The sequence below is a fragment of the Gadus macrocephalus genome, chromosome 20, assembly GCF_031168955.1.
Source record: "Gadus macrocephalus chromosome 20, ASM3116895v1".
Lineage (NCBI taxonomy): Eukaryota > Metazoa > Chordata > Actinopteri > Gadiformes > Gadidae > Gadus > Gadus macrocephalus.
In genome coordinates, this window is record NC_082401.1 from 17,233,012 (window position 1) to 17,260,983 (window position 27,972).

Genomic DNA, 27,972 nt, shown 5'->3' on the forward strand with positions numbered 1-27,972 from the left:
GAGCAGCCTGCGGGACAAACAGCCCCCTCACACGTCAGGGCGGCGAGGCCAGAGCCTCTCTGTCTGAGATTGATTTTGAGGTCGTTTCCCACAGTGGACCCACGTGGGGTGCAGCGGTTTACCTCGAGTAAAGCAGTTCCCCCGCCAGGGCCGCCAGGGGCCGCTGTGAGGAGAAGACAAACCGATACAGCTGCTGGTAGTCTCCCTCTTCAAGCACTTCCTCGCACGACCTGGGGGCCGAAGCACAGGGAGACCAGGGACGTGGAGAGGAACAACAACCAGGGGGGTGGAGGGTGGAGGGGGGAGGGTGGAGGGGAGGATGGTGGGGGGGAGGGAATAGGGGGGGGGGGGGGGGGCTGGAGGCATGTTCACTCACTTGGAAATGAGAATGAGGAGCTTCATAGCCTGCAGCGCTACTTCGTTGTCCCTGTCCAGCGTCATGGAGATGAGCCTGTCCTGAAAGGCAAATCAATGCAACTTTATCTGTCAAGCAGATTTCATACATAATGTTGGGGTGGAAGGTGTTTGACAACGTAAGAATACAATAAAATATAATAAAAAATGAATACAAAGATCAAATATAATAAGCGCAATAAAATAATGAATACGAATATCAAAAGAAGGGAAATAAAGGGATTCATCCAGTAAACAAAAGAGTGATGAAATAAAATAAGGCCTTCTTAAAATGATGAAAACTAACCCTTTGTTAAAGTGAGGGAAAATGTGCTCAGAATATCTGTTAAAGTAGAGCTTATATATTAGGAGAGGGCAGCCTCACCATATGTGTGGGTTCTGGGTATAGTGAAGATTTATATATACGTGATGTCAGTGTACCAAAGGTGTTGTCCTCACTTTGAAGCGGCTTGTGAACAGGTCTAGTTTGGTCAACAGAAGAGGGTCTCCGTACAGACCCTGCAGGCCGAGCACACACTTGAGACGCACTTCTGGTATCTGGAGGCAACAAACAGATCATGGTGGACGCGTTGATGCAGAGCTCCGCAGTACAGTGAGTACGGTTGTATGACCTATAGCATAGCTCACACTCACAACAGGGAAGTATCTAAATATACCACAGCTTGAGTCATGGCGTGTCAGGATTTTACATAGGTTTCGTTTACCTTATCGTGCATCATCCAGCCTATGTATTTGAGGTAGCTGTCGGTGAGAAATGCAGTGCTGTAGAGCTTCATCCACAAACACAGTTCCTCTGTACACATGGAGCGGATCTCTGGCAGCACGTCCCTGTAGACACACACACGTACACACACACGCACACACACACGCACGCACGCACGCACACACGCACGCACACACACACACACACACACACACACACAGTCAGTGACATGTACGGCTTGCTCAAAGTGCAAAACGATGGCGGCAATAGAGTGCCTTGTGATGAGGATCCAGAAAGTGGTTCACCGGTATCTCTTGAGGAACACTCCTTTGAAGATGGTGTCCATGATGCTCTCTATCTCCAACCTTTTCTCCTGCAGCTGTAAGAGGAACCATCAGGACGACAGTGAAGGCCCTTCTGCCGCATCCAATGCATTTCTAATTCTTTCCCTTTTCCTAAATCTTTTCGGTAATATATAAAATCATGATATCCGCTTTGAATTTAAAATCGCAAGGGACAGAAAGGTGTGTTGCACTAGTACGCAAGTCAAAGTATCATGTACCCATATCTCTATAGCGTATTTGCTATTTGGTGGTGCTTTGTACGCCTTAGTAGCAAACAACAAACAAACAAACAAAAAAGCTTATAGCAAAGTGATAGCTTGAGAATTTTCTCTAAATGTCATTCCAATGCACACGGACACACACACACACACACACACACACACACACACACACACACACACACACACACACACACACATCCACAGTCAAAGACAGGCACACAGACACACACACACACACACACACACACACACACACACAGGCACCTCAGCAATCTTCTTCTTCATCCTGTCCAGTCGGGGGCTGCCCTGCCTCCCGGAGGTCTTCCTCCTCTCCACGCAGTGCAGCTTCTGGGAGTTCTCCATCACTGTGCTCAGGCTCAGCGCCACGGCAACCAGGGCGCTCAGAATCTTCACAGCTACGAGGAGGAGGACCAGATCAGAGAGAGACCATCAATGGAATACATGGGGTTTCATTCAGAGTGGATGTGTGTGTGTCTGTTTAAGGACCCTCCGAGTTGTAATCATTTTAATAATAACGATCATGACACCAAAGACTTGTTACTTGACGTGTTGTCAATGTAGGAGTTGAAGGTTTTGCTTTTCTTAGGTGACTTTTAACGGTGTCTGTCTAGTTGTTTCCTCTTTTCCTCTAAATCACACTGATTAACACTCTCACTCATGAGCGCCTGGTCAATACTGGTTCGTAATTATTGATTGATGATTCGTTCACATTATTACCGCAACAGAAAATCCAAAACATCATTATTTGGTATTTGTTAATGTATAACCATTTCTGTTCGTCCCACATAATATTTTATATTTTTCCCTTGCAGCAACATACCAAGGCTGCTCCCCTGCATGGTCAACCGACTGAGCCACCAATCCCAGTGAGGGACTCTACCTGCCAGTGTGCACGTGTGTCTGAAGGCCCGCACGCAGGAGTCGGAGAGCTCCGTGAGCAGGGACACCAGGGCGTTCATCAGGTAGCCGTCGAACACGACGCAGTGCTGACACTGGGACACCAACACCGACACAAAGTCACCGAACTCAGAGTGGAACCAGCGGCCGTACGGACCCGGCTGGATCAGAGGGTACTCAGCGCAGTCCTGCGGCAGAGAGAGGTGGAGGTCATCTGATCATCAGAGACAAATCCAAACAGTTAAGGCTTTTTGGAACAAAGTAAGGATCTTCATGTAAAAAAATACATACATCTTTATGTATCACTGTATGGCGTTTGATAATACCTTGCGTGCAAACACGTTGCAAAATGTATTTATTCTTATTCAAAACATATTCTGTTCAGTGAATGATTTTTGTGAAACATAAGATATGAGACATTGAAAGCATTTTTACAGTTTACGGTCCTTGTGTGGCTAAAATAGTACAACAAAAAATAAAAAAAATAAATGAAGGTACAGACCATGTCCATAGGCCAGGTTACTGTAAGGATCCAGGGGAACGCCATAAACTTCTTATATTGCAGACCAGATTCCTGGTACACACACAAACACACACACACACACACACACACACACACACACACACACACAACCGGCAAGGCAGCTTCAATTAGAATCAGCAAATACAATACTGCATGAGAGGAACCCATAAGAAAAGAGTTCTCTCACCTCATCCACCTTCTCCACCATCTTGCTCAAGATGTCACCGCAGTCCTGAACCCGGTTACTCTGACACATCTCGGCTGTGACCACCCCTATAAACAGACAGGAGAAGTGACCCAGGCCAATAGCTATGTGTGTGTGTGTGTGTGTGTATGCGTGTGTGTGTGTGTGTGTGTGTGTGTGTGTGTGTGTGTGTGTGTGTGTGTGTGTGTGTGTGTGTGTGTGTGTGTGTGTGTGCGTGCGTGCGTGTGCTTATGTCCGTGTATTCGTGTGTGCAAGTGTGTGTGTGTGTGTGTGTGTGTGTGTATGTGTGTGTGCTTGCCTTTGCACCCGGAGCACTGAATGAAAAAGCTGATGAGATCTAAGAGGGCCGAGTCCCTGTCCATCGCATAAGTCTCGATCCAATCACCAATCACCGTCTGTGTGGAGAACCACAACACCAGAGGTCCTTCATTCTCCCTCAGCGTCGCAGCACAAAATAAAATGCGCACAACCAGAAAATGTGCATCTCCATTGCAAAAAGGTTTAGTTATTAAGTGCTTTCAGGAATAAGAAAACGTTTTAAACCAGATCACAGGGAGTCGGAGGAGGAGGTGGCTAGGAGGGTCCAAACCCAGCAGCGGTTTACAGTACATCTCACCTGCATGGTGTCCCGTCCCATGGTGACCACCTCAAACAGGCTGACGGCCTGCACCCGGCCCCGCCTCCCCCCACCGCCACCTGCTCTGCCCGGGCTGCCTGGGCTCGCCTTACCCCGGGCCTGCGTGGTGTTCTCAGAGCACATCCGGGGCCTTTTCTTCCCTCTCTGTGGGTTACAAGGATATCCATATGGGTGGGAGTGGTCAATCTGGGTTCAAAACCCACTGGCTGCAGTCTACCTGGAGGCATCGTTGAGCAAGATGCTCGTTAATAACTTGGATCCGGATTGTGTTGAGTCGCTTTAGATCAGATTTATGCAATCATAATGGTAGTACACAGACCTGTACGAAAATGCTTCTGAACATCTCTACATGTCTACAATATCTCTCCTGTTAAGCAGAACATCAAATCATTCCACGTATATTACTGTTGTGGTTATATAATGCCTCACTGTAATGGAGAGTTCTAATTGGATGCTGAATTTGGTACATTCGGTCACTCTTCTTTGGGCATGTCCGCACAGGAACGCCCTCACTTACCGCACTTTTACGCCTGTTTTCGTTTCCAGATTCATCCCCGGAATGGCTGACTGCTCCAGCTGAACGAATTGCATAATTCTCACTAGAATTAAACAATAAATCATCTCTTGAAATAACCATAGAGGCAGAGACACAATAGTATTCATAGAATATATTGCACATCATAATGACATCAATAATCCTTACTTATGCTTGAGTGGCCTGGAGGTAGGTGTTGATGGATCTGGGATCATTGCTGGCTCAATCTTTTTTTCTTGTTAGCTCATTTTACACAAGCGCGGATTAAATCAATGTTTGGTCACGGCCTATAAAAAGAATGAATCAATAATGACAATAATGTCTGAGGCAGCCTAAGCATTTTTTTTTTCGATATTTGTGAAATATATAAATTAATTAAAAAACCGTAGGTCATAATTCAAAAAACTAATTGAAAATAAGTAATCCAAAAAAGTTACAATAAAAGTTATCCAAAAAAAGTAATCCCCAAAGATTATTCCAAAAAAGATTATCACACACAGTTTCACTATATTTCTCTAATATAATCAAAAAAATAAATCTATCTACCTTTAACACTAAACACATTTTTCAAGTATTTGTTTTGAAACCTACTATTAATAATTAAGTAATTAAGTGTGATGAGAGTGGAACTTGAACCACTCAGGCCCTTGGCAGTGTTACTGCTAAGCAGTACCAGCTGAACTGGACCACCAGCAAAAGAGGACCACACACAGCCAGCCGGTTCTTTTTTAACTCGAGTATAATCCAAAAAGGAATCCAAAAAAGTGTTAAAAATTTAATTTATACCTTCAACGCTTAATAACTTTGTTTTACAAGTGTTTGGTTTCAACCTACTTTAGTATTAATGTAACATATACGAGTGGTTGAGGCTTTTTAGTGTCAAATAGAGACTGGGAACCAAACGACTGACCTTGGCAGTGTTGATTCTGGGGGGAAAACCACAAAATCGTTTTGGATTATAATAGGGAAATATAGGGGAAACTGTGTGTTTTACTTATGTTCAAATTGGTACCTTCTAGCTCAACACTGCCAAGGTCAGTTGTTCCATTCCCGCTGTCTTGACTTTGAGACACTTCAAAAACAACCGCCCAATCTCGTGTGTAACATTAATAAACATTAACAAAAGGTATCCCATAGTACGTAATTTGTGTGTGTGTGTGTGTGTGTGTGTGTGTGTGTGTGTGTGTGTGTGTGTGTGTGTGTGTGTGTGTGTGTGTGTGTGTGTGTGTGTGTGTGTGTGTGTGTGTGTGTGTGTGTGTGTGTGTGTGATGAGGGGACACCTAATCCTCAAATGTAATCTTTCAAGGCTCTCCCCTTGTGTGAATAAACGATGGGCGGGTCGGTGAAATTAGTTTATGGATATCTAGATGCATTATGAACAGTTCTGCTTTAAAACGGCTCGAATTACACATGGATGCATTTCCATTGCTTGCTTTCTGGATTGTGTTGTTTGTTGTTTAATTATTGACATACTTATTGTTAGCATAACACAGTGACAGTGATGTTTCAGGAAGGGCCAAAACTCCTGATCAGGATTGGTTGAATCTGGAGTTAAATGAAGAAGCGCTGGATGTGATTGGTTTTAACGGACATCATTCCGTCTCGGTGCCGCCTCCTGCTGGCCTGTTACTGTTTACTTCAGCGTTAACAGATATTAAGAAGGAACCTTCGGTGCTCCAGGCATTTTTTCAATGGGACAAGAATTATGGCCTCCAGAAATGTAAATAGCAAGTAAGTTATTGATCATCCACCCGAAGAACTCTGTCTCGTTCTGTAATGACTTCCCGTTGCCACTGTGGAACAATAATAAGCGTATGCTTCGTATTTGCCTGCTCAATATCAAACATAAGAAACCTATTCCGACCGAAGACATATCACATTTAAAGCCGGGTGCCTTACCATAAGGGTTCACATTGACTTTGTTTTCATTGCATTCATAGAAGAATTCCAGTGTTGTTGCTTCGTCTCCTTTAGGATTTAAAGAGACAAACACGAGCGTGCATCGCGCTCACGTCACGTAAATCTGGATTTGAAGATGGAAAGAGTGACTCGTCCAGGATTAATTTCACTGTGAGTGAAATTATTGTGTGTGTGTGTGTGTGTGTGTGTGTGTGTGTGTGTGTGTGTGTGTGTGTGTGTGTGTGTGTGTGTGTGTGTGTGTGTGTGTGTGTGTGTGTGTGTGTGTGCGCGCGTGCGTGTGCTTACAGTTCTTTTAAGTAAATATACTATTTTTATAATATTTTATTTTATGTATATTTTATGTATCCGTCTTCTTGCAATAAAAGTGTGTTGCGTGTAAGGTTGGGTTTGCATGTGTTTGTTAGGTCTTTTTATTTTATTTTTTATAGAGGAATAGGTGAAAGCCAATTTGTTTACATGTACAGGTATGTGCGTGTTCATGTGTGTGTATGATTGTTGAGATCGACAGACATTCAGACAGGCATTGCAATGCTTCCATTTTGATTTTATTATATTTAAAACATTGAAATGTGCTAGCAGTTCAGGAACAAAACATCAAATACCGGATGCTTTTCATTCCCACACAGATCACCTGAATCGCCTTGGCCTAATATGGGCCGCAATAGAACAACAATATACAAACCTCAGTTGCTGTGGAAACTAAGCATACAGTCCCGTCATTCTTTTTCTTTCTATGCTGTCTAATTTAATCACATAGCACCTTGATTCACATTGTCGTTTTGGATTTACAGTCAGATCAGCGGTACGTTTGTGGAGTGGTCCTATAGGGGGGGTTTATTTCGGGGCTCCTAGGGGGGGACGGGGAACCTTTGCTGGGTCAGGAGCTGGGAGATGAAGCTCATGGCCGGGCTCAGGCCGTCCGTCAGGTCCTCCGGGAGCGCTGACATCACCAGCGCGATCCTCTCTGTGATCTTCAGTATCCTACACGTGGACGAGAACAGAACAAATATGATGACCGATTACAAAAACGTAAAGAAGCACAAATATGTTTTACCACTATTTACTGTAGGTTTGTTGCCTTAATACAAACTGACTCGCAGTGAATTCAGATACATGTAATTAACGAGCAAGGAAGGGGTCGTGACCTGCAAATGCTTCCAGGTATGCTGTGGATCGAACCCATACCTTTTGGCTAGGAGACGAACACCCTATAGCCACTATACTGTCCAGCCTTTGATCAAATATGCTTTCTCTTCTCATTGTTTAGATATTCATGTTCAAACAAACGCTTGTGGGGTTAAGGAGATGTATTTTCTTACCAGTTCACGTAGTTAGCAGCCAGCTGAGGTTCCTGCCTGGAGACGTCCTCTGTCACCAGGGACAATTTCATCTGTTTGAAGTTGGCCTCGATGTCTTTCTTTATCTCGGCCAAGCAGCGCATCCCTGGGAAGGAGCCGATCACTTGCTGCAGAAGAGACGGGAGTATTGCAGACGAAGGGAAACCATAAAACACACAACACAGGTTAACCCCAGGGGATGTTTGGCTATTACAATTACAAATACAATCAGGGCATTTAGCAGACGCTTTTATCCAAAGCGACTTACATCGGTTAATACACAAATTGACACACCAACGGCAGAGTCAACCATGCAAGGAGACAGCCAGCTCGTCAGGAGCAATTAGGGTTAAGTGCCTTGCTCGGGGACACATCAACACTCGGCTAGGAGGAGCTGGGAACTAGCAACCTTACGCATACAAGACAACTGCTCTACCTCCTGAGCTAAGCCGACCCCCTGGCTCTGCTGCACTGGGAAACCGCACCTCAAGCTAGAATGATATAACACTAAAATAGAGGCAAAAGTCTGACATGAGACGAGATGACTGGTGCTCACATAGAGGACAGAGAGCTGGTGGGCGATGTATTTGTGGCTGCCCAGATGCCTGACGTCCTCCTCTAGTTGTTGGCTCAGGACGAGAAGCTGGTTCAGTTTGGCAAGGTGAGAGAAGTACTCTGCAACACATAGCCACTTGTGGTTAACTTTTGAAATATGTCCCGCTTTACAGTGTGATTTTTCTCTTCCTCGTCACTACATATTTTATAAATACATCCGAAAAAAAATTATACATATATATATATTATATAATATTAATAATATTATTATTATTATTATTATTATTATTATTAAATAATAACCACAAGGGGTGCAAATTATATACATCACTAGATATAAAGCAATGTAATCTCAATCATATGTTGAGATGGGGAAAACCAACAAAATGATTGACTATGATATCTGCTCTGCAAGCGATATCCTCATGGATTACTCTATTGTGGTCATAAATCCAACGTGTATTATTTTATGGGGAAACGGGGAAAATGAACCAAACGATGGCTAGGACATCCGCTCTGCAAGTGATACATCTTTGTGTGTTACTCAGTTGAATTGGGCCGGGTCATTTTGGCCCAACAGTAGAAGCAGGTGTGCATTTGTGACAGTTCACGCTTGGAGGAATACTCCACCTCCTTAATCTGAGGTAGGCCACCACTAACCTTCCATGGGGGGCTTTTCCAGCATGCCTACAGCACTGCCCTGGATGAGGTAGACCTCGACCCGAGGGAACATCCCAGACAGGCCCACCATGTCCAGGTAGTCCTTTGGAAACATGGAGTAAGACTGGTTTATCATTTCAGAGCAATTGCATTTTCCTCCATCACTTTCTTTCCTCAGCATCAGCTTCATAGTCATATTCAAAAGGGTAATCAGACACTGTTTATTTGCGTTGGTATTTCCACATAAAAACTAATATATTGATTAATGCCATTTTGTTTTTGCATTATTGGAGCACCCAAAAACCTGTGGTGCTGCTCTCTCCCCAACTACTTTCTGACGTGAACCTTTGAGAACCATTTTTTCGGAGATGGAAATTATTATACATTAATAAGTGTGTAGCTTTGGTGGCTTGCTGGCCCTTTTTTAATGTAACTTAATGATTAAGAATGTAAGAACATTGTAAGAAAAGCTTACTGTGGTTCACCAGTTTGGCCAATAGGATATCTAAGGCTTTCGACCGGTGCTTCACTTTCCCATTTTGCTATTGTTATTACATCGTGGGCTGAGACAAGCAGAAAGTGTTTATTTACACTTGAAATAGCAAATAGCAGTAGAGAAAACAAACCTCTAATTGTGGCATAGGCTTTGGTAGATGCTCCAGGCACTGCAGCATCTGGTCTAAGATCTCAGCTCCTACGGTGGACGATATCACATAAGAAGATATAACATTGTACTACTGGTTAATTGTTGGTGCTCTTGCACGTTGCTTAATGTATTGATGGAATCCATCATTTTAAATGAATATCACCTTGGAGCTGGAAGGTGTCCGATTCCTCTGGGCTACAGTCTTGACTCAATTGCTCGTGGAACTTGCAGGAAAGATAATAAAAACCACAAACATGTTATGAAGAGGATCAATAAAACTCCAAGAAGACGTTCCCTTGATGTTGGATGTCTACATACTATACTCTCTCACACACAAAGCAAATCCATTCTGAAACACAACCCCGGACCCCATATGCACCCCTCCAATTACAGGGACATTACAATTATTTTCTCAGCATCCTAAAAGCAGTGTTGACATATACCTGCTGAACCTGAGCCCGGACGAGAAGGTCCAGCTGTCCACACAGACACAACATCTCCAAGCCCACCTGCTCAGGACTCAGATGAGTAGGGCTCAGAGGTCTTCTCACCTGCAGCTTCACTGTCAACAGGTAAGACAGAATACCGACCTGTCAACCATCATCGTTAAGATATATATTTTTTTTTTCATCACAGGCACTTTCCCCGTCAGAGATCATGCGATTGTTATGAGTAACAATGGGGTATGACGAGCAAGAATCTCATTGTCTTAAGTCTAAATGGGAGGAGTAGGTCACCGAGAAAGAATCATTTCCGTTCAGACAGCGCATATATGCATGCATAAATATTTTAAAAAATCCTGCGCTACAATGATCTCTGTCAATACTACAAATACTTGTTAAAATAGTATCTATCTGCGATAAAAACAATATTCGGTAGGATTTGAGACTTACCTTTAAAATTGTCATGATAAACGCACGGATGACAGAGCGGCTCGGTGTTGCTTACTGCCATATCCAACTAAACGGACAACAATAGCGTCCTTGACACTTACGAATCCATTCAAAATAACCAAAGAGTAGAAAATGCACAGACGAATACAAAAACAGTCAAAGTTTTCATTGTAACCATCTTATCAGAAAACATTGCTCCACGCCAGGGGTGCATTCGAGAGACCTACACATTGAACCGGTGCGAACGAATGCGAATAAAAGGTTGATTTGTACGCAAGGCAACCATTTCCACTCTTGCTGTCAAATTAGCTTACACATAGGCGCAAAAGCGGGTGATAACAATGTATCATGCATGCAAGGTTGTTCAAGCTCGACGAAATCCGAACATCAAAGCCCACGCCCTTTACAACCTCGGATTTTCAGTCTTGAACGGCGCTTTAGATCGGCGACCGGCATCCTCAATGCATGATGTCATGTTTTGGGGCTCACTGAATCACCCGGTGGGACGACGCACTGTCTCGCATCCACATTGGCCGAAAGGTGACTTTACCCCAACTGTTAGCGTGTTAGTTGGTATTTTAGATCTTAATGGAGGAGATGGAACCACACACACACACACACACACCAGTCCTACGATTCATTTATTAAATAGTAAACAAAAGCAGACAAGAGGTCTCACATAGATTCTTCCTTCAAGTTCTCTAGAGCGGTCTTAAATTACAGCTAGTGTAGAAAGTTTGTCACAGTTTTACATTATTTAAAGTGACAGCTCAAAATGAAAAAAGACAGACGTCTTGACATAGTAAAGGGAGGAAAAGACATTTAAATAGTGTGCTAAGAAAAGATATATCTCCAGTATTGACCTGGCATTATGTAAAAAATGAAGACAATCTGTAGCAAAAATCCAACTCAACTGTGCAGCAAAGTCAAATATACAACAATGTACATCTTTTGGTATACAACCATATTTTCAATAATATTTAGAAGTGCACCTGAAATAAAAAAGCAAACAGATATCTTTTTAAATTCTTTTCCATAAAATGCCCGCTCCTTCAAGGCACATCACCATGACAGTCGCCAGTTTTTCAGGAAACCAACAGCATTCTCCATAAGTAACTCTGTTTTTAGTATTAGAAGCTGTACATTAGCATTGGCAGGAGCAGAGAGAGTAGATATGTTGCATTTTGACATCTTGAGGCGAAGGGATAATCCTCTCCTTGGTACAGTTTGGTGACAGGCAGGGCGATCCGTTGTCAGTGTTAGAACTCGTTCCATCCAGTTGGGGCCCTGGGAGTTGTTGATCACTGCAGAGGAGGCTGTTACCACTAACGGCCACCAGGGGGCAGAGCGAGGTTGGCCATCAGCTCGTGGACAGAGGCGAATATCGTGCACTCGCCTGCGGAGGAAAGACCATAACAACACAGACATGATCAAAACTCAAACACACTGTCGAAATAAATAGACGTAAATAGAGCGTTACTAAACTGTTGTACTGTACTAACTGTACTATGCCGTAAGTATCGTTCGCGTTTAACTTCATTTTGTGTGCATTAAACAATCAAAATCGGCCATTAAATATCCGGCGGTTTTCCTCTTTCCGTCTCCAGCCGGTGAGATATTCCCTTATGAGCGGCGTGTGTGATGCGGCGGTCGTTTCCCCGGCCGTGGGTGCGTGCGTGGCCTCACCCTGTCGCGCCGGATGCAGCTCGTTGAACCGCCGCAGGATGTTGGACACGGTGAGCGCGGCGGCGCCGGACGAGCTGTGCTGCCGGGGGATGTCGGCCTGCTGGGTGAGACCCGTGGCCATGTCGTACACGATGGGCACGATGATGCTCAGGGGGTCTTGGGGCACTGGCACCCGCTGGGTCAGCTGGAGCTGTAGAGGGGGGAGAGGGGGGAGGGTGGGGGAGGGTGAGCGCACATCAACACAACACAAGACGATTTTTGGATTCGTGTGGGTAAGGAGGTCGGGGGGAAAATGAGGGTCATGGTTTGGAAATGGGATCCCAGAGAAGACGGTTATGGTTAAGTGGTGTAGTGTGGAAGACGAAATACGTTTGGTTCAGAAGAGATAAAGCAAATTAATATTAAACCATGGGTGGATTAACATCGAGTGTGGGGATTCAAGGGGTTCAAAAAAGGAAATATAGGGGGAAAATAGGAAGGAAAACATTTGTAGTCCTCCTAAACAAGTTAAGCGATGAATTCACAGAATACCAAATAGTTTAATGTATTAATAGCAAAGATAGAAACTGAAAACTCGGGTCGGGTCCCATGCTGTGCATCAGCGAGAAATACACTTTTTGAACGTTGCACAGACAGCCCCCGTTGCTGTGACTTCCTTTAGCGGTAGCTCTGTATTCGAGGACACTTTTCTAAAAAGCTGTGTATGATCGTCATCCTGTATAGAAAACCTTCCTTTGTGTTGGTTATCCCGTCTTTCGAACGTCCCTCGTACTCTTTGTGACAAACAAAAAAAGAACTGGCAAGCAACCCACGTATGGCATCAAAGAAGTCAAGTTTTGTCTGAATAAAAAAAAAAGGCTGTCTGCAGAGAGGGTCTGAGGAGCCAGAGAGGGACTGGGGAAGGCATCAGCGGTATGAGACGAAATAATGTCCTGGATAAGTGATGAGGCGGGCCGGGCCGTCGGGACTCACAAAGAAGAGCATCTTGGACTTGAGCACCACGGCGATGGTTCCCGGGGGGGCGATGGGGGGTGCGCTGGGCGGGATCGTCAGACAGAACTGGACGTTCCAGTTCAGCTGGGCAGCCTGGTCAGGGAACTGAGGGGACACACACACACACACACACACACACACACACACACACACACACACACACACACACACACACACACACACACACACACACACACACACACACACACACACACACACACACACACACACACACACACACACACACAGAGAGAGAGAAGACTCAAGGTTAGATCCCTGAAGCATACAATGTATTAATCGCCCAGGACGTGTTATTAAACCACACTAAGAATTGAATTGATTTATCGACTCATTCACACATTTCTCGTAGGCCGTGCGATGATACTGAAGAGATAAGGGTTCACTCTAAAACTAGAGTGGGACAAATTAACGGGAAAGCTGCCATCTTTATAGTCCGTTTGGAATCGGGTAGCGATGGGGGCCACTTGCCTCCCACTCTCACCCATGTTTTCCAGTGCACCGGGTACAAAGCTCTTACACCACCCACTCACCAGCTCCAGCTTCATGATGCGCACGCAGTCTCTTAAGATGTTGGTGGGGGCACCCAGTAACTTGGTGAAGGCGTTCAGCGTGTTGTACTTGAAGGGAGGTCCAGCCACCTACACAACACAGGGAATATGCAAATATAATTAAAACAAGAAACCTGTGGATTTGTGTGCGAAAGTTTCTTGACCATGACCGAATAAAACGCACACATTGTCAATATTTCCTTGATTTCTGTGAATTCAGTGATGATGACTTTCAGTCCGAATTGTCCTTTTCTCTCTCATTGTTGCCAACTAGTGGTTCAATAAAGCAGCACAATGATATTGTTTTTGAGGACACTAACCCACTAACCTAAATCATCGAGTAAACACCACTCGCCCCCTACTCTTCCCCTGGCCCAAAATATATGAATGGACTAGTTCTGAAATCATTCAACAAAGTGTGGGAGAACTGACCCAGGCTAATGAGACAATTCTTATCTTCTATGATTCTGAATAGATTCAAAGCTATAATGTAATTATACCCGATTTTGGTCTTTCCTTTGTGTGTTAACATGATAGCATTCAGTTGATATAACTTTTGCAAATATATAAACAACATAATCTTATATACACTTTACTCTGCTTTCATGCCATAGTTTAGAACCAAATTAGTCAAACTAGAACCCCAAAGTACTGAGCCGAGTAATCGGGAATGATTCGATTAACTTTGAACTCGAGAATCAATATTGAATCGAAGAATCGAATTAGAATCAAATCGTGTGTCACCAAAGAGTAACACACGTGAATCTTATTCGTGTCACCGAAGATTCCCACCCCAACACCCCCGCCCGGCCTGTGCCTCTCTGTACCCGCCCCCCCCCTGGCCCAGGCCACCTACCCGGGTCTCGAAGAACCTCTCGAGGACCTGCAGCTCCTCCTGGGACCAGGGCCCGGCGTTCTCGGGCGTGACCTTCAGCTGGAGGGTCTGGTAGTTCTTGGGGTTGAGCGCCACGCGGCACTTCAGCACCTCCGTCTTGAACATGATGACGCCGGGCTCGTTGGAGTTCACGATGGACAGCTGCACGGGGGGGAGAGAGGAGAGGAGGATCACGGACAAAGCGTAGGCAGAAAACTAAACTGATGGCAGATGAAAAAGAAAAATTGAAACCAACACAGAATCTCAAAATAAAATGTTATGAGTGAGGCTCCAGAAATAGTTACAAAAAAAAAAAAAGATTAGGTTTGTACACACACACACACACACACACACACACACACACACACACACACACACACACACACACACACACACACACACACACACACACACACACACACACACACACACACACACACACACACACACACACACACAGTAAAGCAAAGTAGGCCAAAATGAAAGCCCATTCAAAAATCCCTATTTTAACCAATGATGAAAAATGAATGAATGTCATTATACAAATGTATTGTCCTTTCACAGGAAACTGTGTGCTGCATCACATGCTCTAACCATCACCCCCTTAGCACAAAAAAACCCACATTGACTGTGAGTCCTAAAAAAGGGCCATATAAATCAAATTTATTATGATTATTATTATCATCATCATCTGATGAAGACCCCACACCCCCATGCTCCGTCCATACTCACGTTGGGCTCGCCCTGGATGATCCTCTGCAGGTGGCGCCGCATGATGACCGAGCCCAGGAACCTCTCCAGCGGCGAGCAGAGGTAGCTGCAGGCCAGGCCGGGCACCAGGCAGGGCGTGGGCGAGGGCAGCAGCAGCACGTGGAGGGCGCTGTGCGTGAGCACCGTGGGGATGGAGGCTGCCCACGGCCGCTGGGGCAGCTTGCGGGGCGGGGGCATGCTGCTGGGCATGACCTGGGATCCTGAGAGCCGCGCATCGCGCACACACACACACACACACACACACACACACACACACACACACGCACACACACACGCACACACACGCAGAGGCGCACACACGCAAAGGATAGATAAAGCGCACAACATTTCGTCAAGAGCGCCTTCAAACACTTCAAAACACTGAAACACTCACTCGGTTTTTACGTAACGGTTTGGATTCATAAAGGCGTATTTGCCTTGTTATTGATAAATATGAGGTGTTGCCATTCTGCATCTCTGTCTCCCAAGCTTCCAAAAGACACTCGTTTGTAATTTTGTTTGGTATTTTTCTTTATAGCGATGTTCCGAAGCAGTGTACTAGTGTTCAAACACTCTGGTCTTTGGATTATAAAATGTATTTCGATCGTAGTCTAAAGTGGCCCGACCCTGATCACTGGATGTGGTGGGGAGCAACAGTTCAACTAGCTTGTAGCCGGGCCCTGGCAATGTTACTCCAGTGTGGATGTTCTTCAGAAACACACTGGGGCCCTCACCTGTCGCGGCCCGCGGGGAGTGCGGGTCGGGGATGGGCGAGTGCAGAGAGGGGTTCCCGGGGGACATGCCGTGGATGCGTGCCCCGGGAGAGGGCCCCGACACCTGGGGGGAGTTGGGCCACTGGCTCCTCTGGCTGGGAGACACCATCGGGTATGGAGAACTGGGATCCAGAGCTCCTGGAGAGACAACAGGCCGTCAGCCGGACATCCGCCAACTCCACCGCTACTTACGTCCGAACCGCTGCGGTTGTGCCAGACACGGGGCATCGTCAAGCGTACCTAGAAGAGGTTTTCTCCACTGTGCTGTCTGACACCTAGCCCAGTACCCCTGAGTAGAAGACTATTTGGGTCATTCCGTCCAGCCCCAGCCAGTGTCCTTGCCCAGCCCAGCTACAGACCAGCGGAACAGCACCATGGCTGTTGGTCACTTTGTCACTTACCGTGGGGGCTGGCAAAGCTGGTCTGGCCCATCGCTATCCCCAAAGAGGAGGGAGACGGGGTGGGCCCAAAGGGAGAGGGGGCCCTCAGTGCTCCACTAGGGGAGCCCGAGGTATGGATTGGCCCTGCACACACACACACACCACACAAACGCACACACACACCACACAAACACGCACACAGAAAGGGCTTGTCAGACTTGACTGTCGACAAGTTCTCCACATCATGCACCGACATACAAACTTTCATTTTACACACACACACACACACACACACACACACACACACACACACACACACACACACACACACACACACACACACACACACACACACACACAAGCTGGGCGGGAGGGGGCAGTGGTCTTTAGCTGGCGGGCTGAGACAGATGGACAGAGCCAGGCTAACTGCATGCACTTTCTATTGCTAGGCCATGGGGTGTGGATTGGATGATTGAATGATGCAAACAAATCACAAATAAATCACTTGGGCTTCCAAAATTAAAAAAAGGCAATACAAACTTCAATGCTTGATCATTCATTTTCCGCAGTTGATTACATAGACAAAGACACATGTAAGAATTTGATATTGATCCATTGAAAACAAATGTAAAAAAGCAAAAAGCAAAAAAGTGAATGGATGTTGGCTGCCGAGTCACACATAAAGCACAAGGCAGCAGTGAATCGCACACACACACACACACACACACACACACACACACACACACACACACACACACACACACACACACACACACACACACACACACACACACACACACACACACACACACACACACACTTGGCGAGCAGAAAGCTAGGCTACCTGGGGACTGCGTGGGCATCATGGAGGGCGACGGCGTGACGTTGGCGTGGTAGTTGGGCGGCGAGGTGAGGGGGGGGTACACGCCCCCGGCCGCGCCCCTCATGGGCGCCGACGCCTGCAGCTGGTTCATCATGTTGTCCATCAGGTCCCCGCTCACCGGCGAGGGCGGGTTGTCGTCCTCGTTGACCGAGCGCCGCCGCGCGTCCTGGGTGCTGTCCACGAACATGTTGAGGAACGTCTGCGAGGAACCAGGGGAGAGGGAAGGATGGACGGTTTGTTGAGAGGGGCGCCCCCCGGTGGCTCACCGGGTAGAGCGCGTACCATATAGGCTCAGTCCTGAACGCAGCGACCCGGGTTCGAGTCCTGCCCGTGGTCATCTGCTGCATGTCCTCCCCTCCATCGCCCATACCTTCCTCTCTACCTCACTCTATAATAAAGCATTAAAATGCAGAAATTAATCTTATTTTTGTTTGTGAGGCGTTTGGCTCTGATCATTGTGTTCAATCATTTTAAAAAAGGGGCTGTAGCTAAGAGTTAAGAGATATTATTTGGGTGTTATTTAATGGAAATGCCCTTGCCTTCGGTGAGATATTGGCGAGGGAAATGCGCTGTGAGAAGATCTGCTTCTAGTTGACTGCGCCTGCCTCTGTATTAGCCAATTTGGATGTTATAGGCGAGCGCTCCCGGCTGATTTCTGTTCAAAGCAGGGCATCTCTTCCCTGATTGGTTCAGGGAATCCATCTTGCCTGTCAATCACAGGTGTGTGACTGCGACACTTCTAAATAGTAAGCGGATAAACTTAGAGAGGAAGGGAGCAGAGAGGTCGGGGAGGTTTTTTGGTTGTTTGATTTAAATATCCTGCTCTATCTTTACAGCTCTCGAGCCTCAACTACAGCTGCTGTAACCCTTCTTGAATTACACTTGGTCAAATTCAGATACTTATCTCAAACTAATGACACACATGGTTTTGTTGCAGTTAATTATTTCCCAGGGGAAATAAACCAACCATCACAGCTACCCATGATAGTTGCAAAAAGGTGCTGTGCTATTTGATCTAATCAGGGGTGTGAGAAAATAACACTGAGGCAAGTCACTGGGGAAAAGGAATCCCCAAATCAGCAAACTGAAGGACGTTAAAAATATTACTAACTCGGCAAAACCGTACGAGTCAGATTGAAAAAATATAAATCCCAAATCCCATAATAGATCATTTAATTAACAAAATTCACCAACCAATAAAACCCCAGACTCACAACGCAACTGAAAAAACAAAACTGAAACCAACCAACTGGAGCCGTCCGACTGAAACCAACCGACTGAAACCAACCGACTGAAACCAACCGACTGAAACCAACCAAACTGAAAACCACCGGTGCGGGCAGCTGGCGCTACCTTGAGCCCCGGGGCGGGGTGGAAGCCCTCCACGATCTTGGTGTTGTCGAAGAGGCTGTAGGCGCCGTCGCGGATGGCCACCACGCCGCGGCTGCGGCAGTAGATGTCGATGCAGTACATGTTGCGGAAGGCCAGGCGGATGTGGGTGGGTGACTGGGGCAGGATGGAGAAGCACTGGTAGGCCGTGTTGGTGCGCTGGGTCAGCCCCAGCATGGGCACCGTGGGCAGCTTGTTGATGGCGTTCAGCGGGGCCTGCGTGTCCGACAGCACCTGGGGTGGGGGGGGAGACACCCGTGGTGAAGTTTCGTTGCTAGTTGAAAGTGAATAACTACTATCCACTAGAAACATTGTCAGTGTCTTTATTAATTCAACTCATACAGCTGTACCGCCATTTTGTTTAGTGAAACAAAAAACAAAAAATGACAACAGGGATGGTACATCTTGACATCACATCGCAATGACATCGCGATATTGTCTTTCCTTGTGCGTGACGTGGCAACAATAGCGGTTTCATTCACCTAGGTAACGTTATATTCGCGTTGATCTAGGACGTCACAGCACTCCACCGCCCTCTGGGGTCCTCTCAAAAGGACTAACCTAAATAAATCCCATGATGCACTCTGACGTACAGGCCCAATAGAGACGGGGGCCGGTTACCTGCAGCAGCTGCACCACGTTGGGGCACTTGTTGAACATCTCCTGCAGCTGGTGGAGGATGATGTTGTGGCAGTTGGAGCAGCCCGAGTTGGGCCCCACCGTGCCCAGGGCCAGGTGGAAGCGGTGGCCGCTGGCGTTCCACTGGATGGTGACCGAGCTGCCCTTGGTGGTGCCGTAACACAGGACCAGCTTGCGGTAGTTGTACAGCCGGATCTCCGAGAACAGGCTTAGGTACGACGGCATCTCTGCATGGTTGAGAGAGCGAGAGAGGGAGCGTGAGTCAACGCATTTTTAACATCTCAGACGAAAGCGTGGAATCTGAGAGGCACCGGGGCGAGGCACATAAAGGTTTGATTCGATCGAGGATGGGTCGATCCTACACGCGGATCCTGTGAATTGCTCGGATGAGATAGCTATATACCAGTAAGTAACTATACAGCTCACTGATTTAAAGTAATAGCTTCGAGTTGTTTTAATTGTTTAAATTGATTACATTTACGGTTCAATCACACACACACACACACACACACACACACACACGCACGCGCACGCACACACACACACACACACACACACACCTGGTAGCGCGCGGGAGAAGTCGAGGACACACTGGTAGAGTTGGCTGATGGCGCTCCAGTCGTTGAGGAACATCTCCACCACCTTACGCCCGCCCACGGGCTCCGACAGCGGGTTCTCGTAGGTCAGGTACACGTGCCGCGTGGAGGCTGGCCGGAGACACGACAAGGGGAGGGGTTGATACCATTATTATGAGTAGAAGCCTAACAATAGGGCCAAGACATACAGTAGTACAAAAGTACAAATTATGTTAAGGTCTCACAAGTGTTGTCATATGCCCATTGGCAGCAGCAGTGAGCTGTTGCCAATGCAAGCAAATATGCTGTAAGTCATATTTATTCGTCAAATAGATATATTTTCAATTTCTGATAGTGTGTTTGGTCAGTAATATGGGTACCCCAGTCAATCTGCTCTGCAGTTAACAGATTAAAATGTCTTGATTCCCGTTCCGACCTCATCCAATCAGGAGAGAGAACACCACAAACAGGTAGACCTCTCTCTGCGGGTTCACGGCCGGGCGGACGGATCACAGTGTTGACTGACAATGGCGGGATAGGCAACGCTGTGGATTCCAGCACTCCCAGGAAGGGCAGACACACCAAGCAATAAAACGTCTGAAGATAATTAATCCTGGCAGCTTTCTTCTTTATCATTAAGTGACAGTGACAATGCTGCAGCATTTATATGGGTTTGGCCTTTAATTGGTAGAAAGACACGTGTTGGTGGGCGGGAGGAGGCGGGCACTGCCAACGGCGAAATCAAACAGGAAGTTAGCCAAAACAATGACACCTTTCACAGTGCCTTTAAATTGCCGGCACCCCTAAGCAGTAAAACGAGAATAATAATAATAAAACAACAATCACAGTGTAAATGCATCGTTTTTTTTTTACAGTTGCATACAGGGGGGGAGGGGGGGTGTACCTTGCTCCTTGCTGTGAGTGCTGTTGAGGGGGCAGTTGGCCAACACCAGCTCGGCCACCCAGGTGCGGTTGTTCCTCCCCTGCAGGCGGAAGGTGCAGTCCAGCAGGGTGCGCTCCAGAGCCCTCCTGGTCTCCTCTCCAACACCCTTGCACGGCGGGATTCTGCAGCAGCGAGGTGGGCGGGGGGGGGACACATCAATGCGGGGAAACAGTGAAGAGGAAAAGACGATTGATCGCTGAATGCATTAGCTGACGGACAGAAAATAGATTGATTATTATTGAATAATCGGTTAATTGTTTCGTTAAAAAAAAGAAAAAAGAAAAAAAAGAAAAGGGCATTTCTGCCAATGTTGTCATATTGCCTCTTCCTTGGCTGGCTGTTCATCAGACAAAGCAAGCTGAATTAAGACATCACTATGGGCTTTGGCAACTTGATGATATACACTTGCATTATTTGACATTTTCAAACACTAAAAGAGGAATTGAAACAAATACCACAATGTTGAATCGACAATAAAAAACAACGTGGCAGCCTCAGTCTCAGGTTCTTCCTGCACTCAACGATACAGTATCGACTCTGTCTTGGTAGTTGCCTGCTGCAGAAACCCAGACATGTGTTGAGAGTGTCTGTGTATGTGTGCGCGTGTGTGTGTGTGTGTGTGTGTGTGCAAGTGCATGTGTGAGTGGTGTAGCATTACTTGAGGAGGCGTATGGCGTGACTGCAGCCGTCCCCCTCTACTTGGACGCCCTGGTTAGCGATCTCCATGTTAGACAGCTAAGATCAAACAGAGAGAGAGAGAGAGAGAGAGAGAGACAGAAAGGGAGGGCCACTCATCACAAGGTGAAACAGAAGAAAAAGCTGTATGGATAGAAAGATAAGAGGGTTGATACCATTATTATGAGGGTCTCGCATTTAGAAGCCTAATAATAGGGCCAAGACATACTGAAGTACAAAAATAATTGAATCTTGACAATTATGTTAAGGTTTCACAAGTGTTGTCATATGCCCATTGGCAGCAGCAGTGAGCTGTTGCCAATGCAAGCAAATATGCTTTAGGTCATATTTATTCGTCAAATAAATATATTTTCAACGTGTTTGGTCAGTAACATGGGTACCCCAGTCAATCTGCTCTGCAGTCAACAGATTAAAATGTCTTGATTCCTGTTCCAACCTCATCCAATCAGGAGAGAGAACACCACAAACAGGTAGACCTCTCTGCGTGTTCACGGCCAGGACAGATGGTACCAGCAGGGCACCATCTCTTCTTCTTGTCTTTCATACAGCCTTGAAAATGTAGGCCCTACTTCATGAACATGTAATTATTACTATAAGAATAACATGGTTAATTTAATTCTAGTTCCTGGTGATGGGAGGGAGGGGGGGGGGGGGGGGGGGGCACGCACCTCTGCCCTCAGACCAATGAAGGGCATGTTGGTGTCGCACATGGCGACCAGGTGAGCCAGCTCCTTGTTGAAGGCGCACATCTCTCCAGAGCGCCTGGGCTTCTTGGGCTCCAGGGCACCATGGTCTCCAGACAGCTGTGGCGCAAGTGACACAAAGACACACAGACTAAGCATAGCATTCCCTAAGACATGCATGCACCACTATTGAATTTCCATTGGGTCAACAGTACGCGGAGAGGGGGTTCCTGTACCTTCCTCTTGGAGCCCAGGACGGCCTTCTTCCCAGAGGCAGGGTCCTGCAACAGCTGCTCCAGGTTGGGCTTGAAGTGCTGCAGGAGCTGGGCGCACGGCGGTCCCTCCTCGCCCTCCAACTGGGACACCGACAGGAAGGAGTACTTGTACTGGAGCTCCGTCGTGCAGGCGGAAGTGTCCACCATCTCCACGACCTGATGGGAGGATGATAGTCATGTTCGTGTTGGATAGCGTGGAAAGAGCAAAAAATATAAAGAGGAGTTTGGGTTATTGGGGGTTGGGGGGGGGGGGACTGACGACTCACAATGTAGTACTGCGGTAGCCTGGTGAGCTTGATGAAGAGCTTGTGCTTGGAAAGGCTCCCCGCGGGATGCACGGTACAGTTGGAGAGGTGCAGGATGTCCGTGCACACAGTGGGCAGGTGTTTCACCGACTGTCGACACCTCTGCTCCCCCAGCCAGAACCTGCACACACGGGGGGGAGAGGGAGAGGGTGAGAGAGAGAGAGAGAGAGAGAGAGAGAGAGAGAGAGAGAGAGAGAGAGAGAGAGAGAGAGAGAGAGAGAGAGAGAGAGAGAGAGAGAGAGAGAGAGAGAGAGAGAGAGAGAGAGAGAGAGAGAGAGAGAGAGAGAGAGAGAGAGAGAGAGAGAGAGAGAGAGAGAGAGAGAGAGAGAGAGAGAGAGAGAGAGAGAGAGGTTGTCTGAGGGGAAGCCCAGCCGACTCGTTTTCGATTACAAGCTGCGGTTGTTCATGCAGATGTCAGATTGCCCGAAGGAAGGAAAGGGAAGTGGACCAAAAAAACAAGCCTCTTTTTTTCCAACACTGTTCATGAAAAGGCATTATATTATGGTGGATATCTGTATATAAAGACAAAAAATATGGATTTACTTAAGTTGTTGAAGCCAGGAGACAATACGCTTCATATCATCATTGATGGTCTTCTCAATGTCATCCAGCATGGACTGATCTGGAGAGAGAGGGCATTCACGCCGTTAGTGGTCAAGTCTGCACAGTAAGTTGATGACAGATCCTATAGTGTATCCCTTAGCTCGATGCAGTTCAATCATGTAATCCCTAGAAGCGTTATCTGAAATGTTCACATGTTACAGATGATATACAGGATCCCATGTCGTTTGTCCGTACCTAGGCCATACAGCATTGGCTGGAACATCCCAGAATGCAGGTCTACGAAGATGTGCAGGCACTCAGAGCGACCACAGGGTTCCAGTATTGGAATGACCAGTGTGGGAAGAGCAGTCTCGATGAAGGCTGGAATAAAATGCAGCATATTCAGGATTTCTACCAACTAAATTCACACATTACATTTGACAGAAATGTGAACAAAGAGGAACTGCTTACCATTATCATTGGGATTGCTGGTTTTAAGAATGGCTTTCAGTTCCTGCAGCTTCTGATGGGAGCGGGCATGTACGCTGTCAATCAAGAGCTTCTCTACTGACAGGTGGTCAATCTATGAGACAAGGAGAAAATGGTCAGTCGCACGGTTCACACCACATCCAAAAATATAGAGGAATAAGAACAACAACTGCATTCAAGTGCAGGACATCAACCTTCATGGCTCTCTCCATTAGTTTAGAGTCGCACGCAGGGAGTGGCGGCTCATGGGATATCTGGAGTGGCTTGGAGCCATCCGATTCGTCAATTCGGATGGTGACTTTGTGCACGGACGCCGTGCCCGTCTTTCTACCCAACACTTGTTGGCTGAAAGACGAAAAGCGAGAGAGACACGTAAATAGGCAGCCCTATCCAAAAGATCACACAATAATAGACAAATCAAACACGTCTATAATGAATGTGTGCTCTTACTTCCAGACTGCGAGGGTGAGGTATTTGGCCGCATGGTACCTCTCCACCTGGACCAGGTCGCCCCAGCGCTCTCTGACCAACATGAGGGTCTGAGAGTGAAGGACCTCTAACTGCAGGGACAGACAGAAGGAGTCTGGACGCAACTGGGTTAAGGGGCAAACACAATACATGATGGTGGGGCTAAACCGGGGTACACTTACAGCATGTTGCACATGAATAACCCTTCCCACGTTTAATACACAGCCAAATACGGACACAACTGATGACTGATATTAGCATGAGCTGGAACAAGATATGCATCCAATGCACTGTGCTTTGGTTTAGCAAGGGAATGGAGAGGGCTGGCACCAACAAGGCTGTGATGTTGGTGTCCGTGCATAAATGCAGTGCGGGTCATGGAACACAGCACCATATTATCCTACACGTCTCTCTGTTGATATTCAGAAGGCATTCAGGTGGGGACACACATCCCCGAAACACATAGATCCTATGTGTGAAACACACCCCTTTAGAAGAAGAAAAGGGGCGGCGGCGGGGGGGTATTGGGGCATTTGTATCGAGCACAGACAACCCTTTGACAGGCCAAGCTGCACAGCTAGGGAGGGTGAGGGGGGAGGGGGGCGGCGGGGGGAGGGATAGTGTGATGAGCATTGTGATTAGCGTGGCAGCACTCAGCTGGCATGCATGATTAGAGCGCTTTGATGTCGCCTTGAATGCTAAGAAGACGTCCCCGTTGTGGTATGTTTTACCCAGTGCCCGCCGGCCCGAAGACTTTTAATTGTTAAGCTACGGTTCGGATCCGACGCACAGGAGCGGTCCGATAAGAAATAGAGAGTTGACGGCCCGATCAAAATGAATCGGTTGTCACAGAGTTCTGCTGGCCGTGACAGTGAGGCGAACGTAACAATTATCACAGCATGGGACAAGGAATATATGCGCTGCGACGTTTGACCACGATTAGTTAACCTAGCTTCAGGAAAAGGCTGCTGAAAGCAGGAGGAGATTGACATAAAAAGATCTCCACGATATTCAAATATCCATTGTGTGTATTTTATGCAGTCTCCCACCTGGATGGAGCTAGACGTAAATGATACGCACCTTGGCAATGCAATCTTGCCAGGAGTGTATTTTAGAAAGAAAAACTTCAAAAACATTGTAAGAGCAAGTTAGGAAAGTTGATAAAAAGCAGCCGTGCTTATTATTTGAATGCTACAAGTGTATACATGGGCCAGTCAACACTCAGTATGCAACTGCACACACTGTGAGATTACTGCAGCATTGGACTCCAGAAAGTCACTGGAGCCAATTGGCTACTTGGAAATTAGAAAGTGTACGCACACACCCACACAAACACACACAAAAGGATACGCAAACAGTTGTACATGTCCTGGAGGGGCTTCTCATCTGCGAAGAGACGAGCCTGGACCAACTCGTGAATGAAGTTGACCTGCATACTGTGGACCAGAGCTCTGCCATCTTATGGAAGCAACAGGAGTGAGGGAGGGATGGGAGGAAGAGTGGGCAACAGATGGAGAGAGAAAGGTTCATGGTTATAAACAGAAATAGGGAGGTCATTAAATGATAAACTGAAATCCTCACACATCAAAGAAATGTGTATACAAACAAGTTTGTGTAATGTACGCGTGTATGTGGCTGCTGCTGTACCTCCCGTCTCCTTGTCCTCCACCAGGATCTCCAGCTTTAGGAGCCTCCAGGGGATTTCTGGGTCGTCTCCCATCACGGTCAGGGTGGCTTCAAACTCTCCCTCCACGCGGAACTTCACACGCCCATTAGCTGTACCAACACACACAGTCAAACGTCAGCAAACTGCTGAACAAACGTGTGCTGACATAGCAATTGAAGCCCCTCAAGGGACTAGGACCCTGGATGTGGTCTCTTCATGGTCTCAAGGGCTGCCTTCCACTCAATGGTAAATTAAAGTCAATCGTAGCATACTAGTAGTATCATACTTTTAGTAGTATCATACATGGTTACAGCCCAGTGTTTTGAAGGTGGAAAACTTGCATCTGCCTGGTCATCAAACAAGCATTTCCAATGATTAGGTAGATTGACATTCATGTATCAAGAGTTATTTACCAACTGTGAGGTTGGCGAGCTGTGGGGGCAAGTCTGTCGTGACGAGGCGGTGCCGGAGAATCTGATTGAGCTGGTTTAGAGTGGTGTGCTTCTCCACCTTAGTAATGGGGTCTGGAGGAATTATCTTATCCTGCACACACAAAGTCACAAGCTGGTCAAAAGCCATACAAGATCATAATTGTACTGTCATACATGTCCAACCACAAACCCAGACCCAGAAACATTGGCTAACACAAGGTAGCGATTTAAACACCAATAATGTGATGACTCACTCGTATGCACGTGGGCAGGCGTGGGTAGGACCCTGTGGTGAGCACGTCGATGGCGAAAGGGATGGCAAAGCTGGGCAAACGGGCATGGACCAGGGCATCCCTGGCCAATGACGCGAGCCTATCAGCGGTGTCCACGAAGAGAAAGGCCTGCTGGTCCAGGAACCCGGAAATCATCTGTTGTCATGGAGACCCAGGAGGGGAAGGAAGGTGAGTTAGTACCGTGGTACCAGATCCAATATCAGTGTAATTTGGTCGGAATGCCGCAATACATACCGCACACTTTTCCACCTTGCCGGCGTTGCTTGCCCACTTGACCAGGGCCAAGAGACGAACAAAGAGCTGTCTGGTGCGGCTGGCAAACTGGACGATCTCAATTTTCCTGCAAGAGGAAAGGGTTTTTACATCAAAACGAGGTTGAAAATACAGAAATGTTTAAAAGATAGGGGACCAAAATCCTTTGACATATTGGAACATAAAAGCTAATGTCTTACCGTTCCATGTCTGTTTTTCGAGGCAGCCTGTACAAACGATAAAAATAAAAAGTCAGCCAATGGATTTATTTAGTCAGCACCAACAAAAACAACACTAAAATAAGTTATGCCATGTTATTAATGTGGAACAAATAAATATGGGACGTAACCATCACTACAGACCCTACATAGCCAGACTGACAAGCCATGGTAGTAAATGGGAAGAGAAACAAATACAATGTTTCTCAGAAAGAAATGTGATGTTAGAGGATTTTCAATGTAGGTCTTTAAATTTCCATTCAGTAATTCATCGTAGAGGGAACAATGTTCTGTCATGTCTCATTCAGTGCATCTAAAGCACGTCTCACTGTCGTTACAAATACCGGCTGCGATTTACTACGACTATTGCACTTGCAATGGGAATTAGGTAAAAGTCGGAGCTCCGGTGTTAATATCAGCAATATTTAGGCTAGTGAATTTTAGCTGGTCAGCCTGATAGTAAACATTCAGCTCTAAGCGTTAGGGCCTAGCCATAAGCACACAGTAACTTACAGTTCAGCCAGCAGGGTGATTTCGTGATAGGTCCTCTGAAGAAGGAACTCAATGAGTAGACTTAAGCGGACTCCCTGCGTGGCTGGTGCCCCAGGTGGAGGTGGCTGTGGACCAGAGGTGGGACCCCCGAGAGGGACCAGTTGCCCATCTGATCCGATCTGCACTGGAGCCATTT

General features: G+C 46.7%; 3 protein-coding genes across 8 annotated transcripts in view; all 3 read right to left on the reverse strand.

The window, feature by feature from the left end:
- The window catches only part of si:ch211-269e2.1 (cohesin subunit SA-2), a 16,071-nt gene extending 9,370 nt beyond the window's left edge, over window positions 1-6,701 (reverse strand). The window contains exons 1-15 of one of the 4 annotated variants that reach the window (XM_060039653.1): window positions 6,400-6,699; window positions 4,669-4,787; window positions 4,483-4,564; window positions 3,945-4,109; window positions 3,627-3,723; window positions 3,311-3,396; window positions 3,103-3,174; window positions 2,584-2,788; window positions 1,947-2,098; window positions 1,423-1,496; window positions 1,119-1,242; window positions 853-951; window positions 377-456; window positions 123-230; window positions 1-7 (exon numbers count right to left, since the gene is read on the reverse strand). The exon at window positions 1-7 is cut by the window's left edge and continues 129 nt beyond it. In XM_060039653.1, coding sequence (XP_059895636.1) covers window positions 1-7; window positions 123-230; window positions 377-456; window positions 853-951; window positions 1,119-1,242; window positions 1,423-1,496; window positions 1,947-2,098; window positions 2,584-2,788; window positions 3,103-3,174; window positions 3,311-3,396; window positions 3,627-3,723; window positions 3,945-4,109; window positions 4,483-4,564; window positions 4,669-4,715 — 1,398 coding nt within the window. In that variant the 5' untranslated portion in view covers window positions 4,716-4,787; window positions 6,400-6,699. Of the gene's footprint in view, window positions 8-122; window positions 231-376; window positions 457-852; window positions 952-1,118; window positions 1,243-1,422; window positions 1,497-1,946; window positions 2,099-2,583; window positions 2,815-3,102; window positions 3,175-3,310; window positions 3,397-3,626; window positions 3,724-3,944; window positions 4,110-4,482; window positions 4,565-4,668; window positions 4,788-6,399 lie in introns of those variants that run through there. The other 3 variants (XM_060039655.1, XM_060039654.1, XM_060039656.1) reach the window with 3 other exon arrangements.
- Window positions 6,702-6,943: 242 nt separating this feature from the next.
- On the reverse strand, window positions 6,944-11,052 carry si:ch211-218d20.15 (uncharacterized). 2 transcript variants are annotated; one of them, XM_060039662.1, is made up of 8 exons: window positions 10,922-11,052; window positions 10,062-10,180; window positions 9,782-9,842; window positions 9,599-9,666; window positions 8,973-9,075; window positions 8,314-8,432; window positions 7,740-7,885; window positions 6,944-7,401 (listed from the first exon to the last, which is right to left on the reverse strand). In XM_060039662.1, the coding sequence occupies exons 1-8, from the start codon at window positions 10,965-10,967 to the stop codon at window positions 7,269-7,271; spliced, it is 795 nt and encodes a 264-aa protein (XP_059895645.1). In that variant the 5' UTR covers window positions 10,968-11,052; the 3' UTR covers window positions 6,944-7,268. The 2 variants fall into 2 exon arrangements, with proteins under 2 accessions (XP_059895645.1, XP_059895643.1); XM_060039660.1 differs by having other exon boundaries at window positions 10,512-11,052.
- An 87-nt stretch (window positions 11,053-11,139) lies between these two features.
- Window positions 11,140-27,970, reverse strand: med14 (mediator complex subunit 14). 2 transcript variants are annotated; one of them, XM_060039651.1, is made up of 29 exons: window positions 27,798-27,970; window positions 27,267-27,293; window positions 27,049-27,154; window positions 26,776-26,949; window positions 26,504-26,633; window positions 26,072-26,200; window positions 25,775-25,882; window positions 24,407-24,539; window positions 24,151-24,301; window positions 23,939-24,050; window positions 23,723-23,848; window positions 23,468-23,546; window positions 22,886-23,045; window positions 22,581-22,775; window positions 22,330-22,464; window positions 21,624-21,700; window positions 20,927-21,087; window positions 20,008-20,154; window positions 19,430-19,674; window positions 18,773-19,042; window positions 17,381-17,618; window positions 16,558-16,680; window positions 16,118-16,294; window positions 15,366-15,604; window positions 14,616-14,795; window positions 13,742-13,849; window positions 13,170-13,295; window positions 12,198-12,387; window positions 11,140-11,907 (listed from the first exon to the last, which is right to left on the reverse strand). In XM_060039651.1, exons 1-29 carry the CDS (start codon window positions 27,968-27,970, stop codon window positions 11,837-11,839), a joined length of 4,290 nt encoding a protein of 1,429 aa, XP_059895634.1. In that variant the 3' UTR covers window positions 11,140-11,836. The 2 variants fall into 2 exon arrangements, with proteins under 2 accessions (XP_059895634.1, XP_059895635.1); XM_060039652.1 differs by lacking the exon at window positions 16,558-16,680.
- Between the last annotated feature and the right edge of the window lie 2 nt (window positions 27,971-27,972).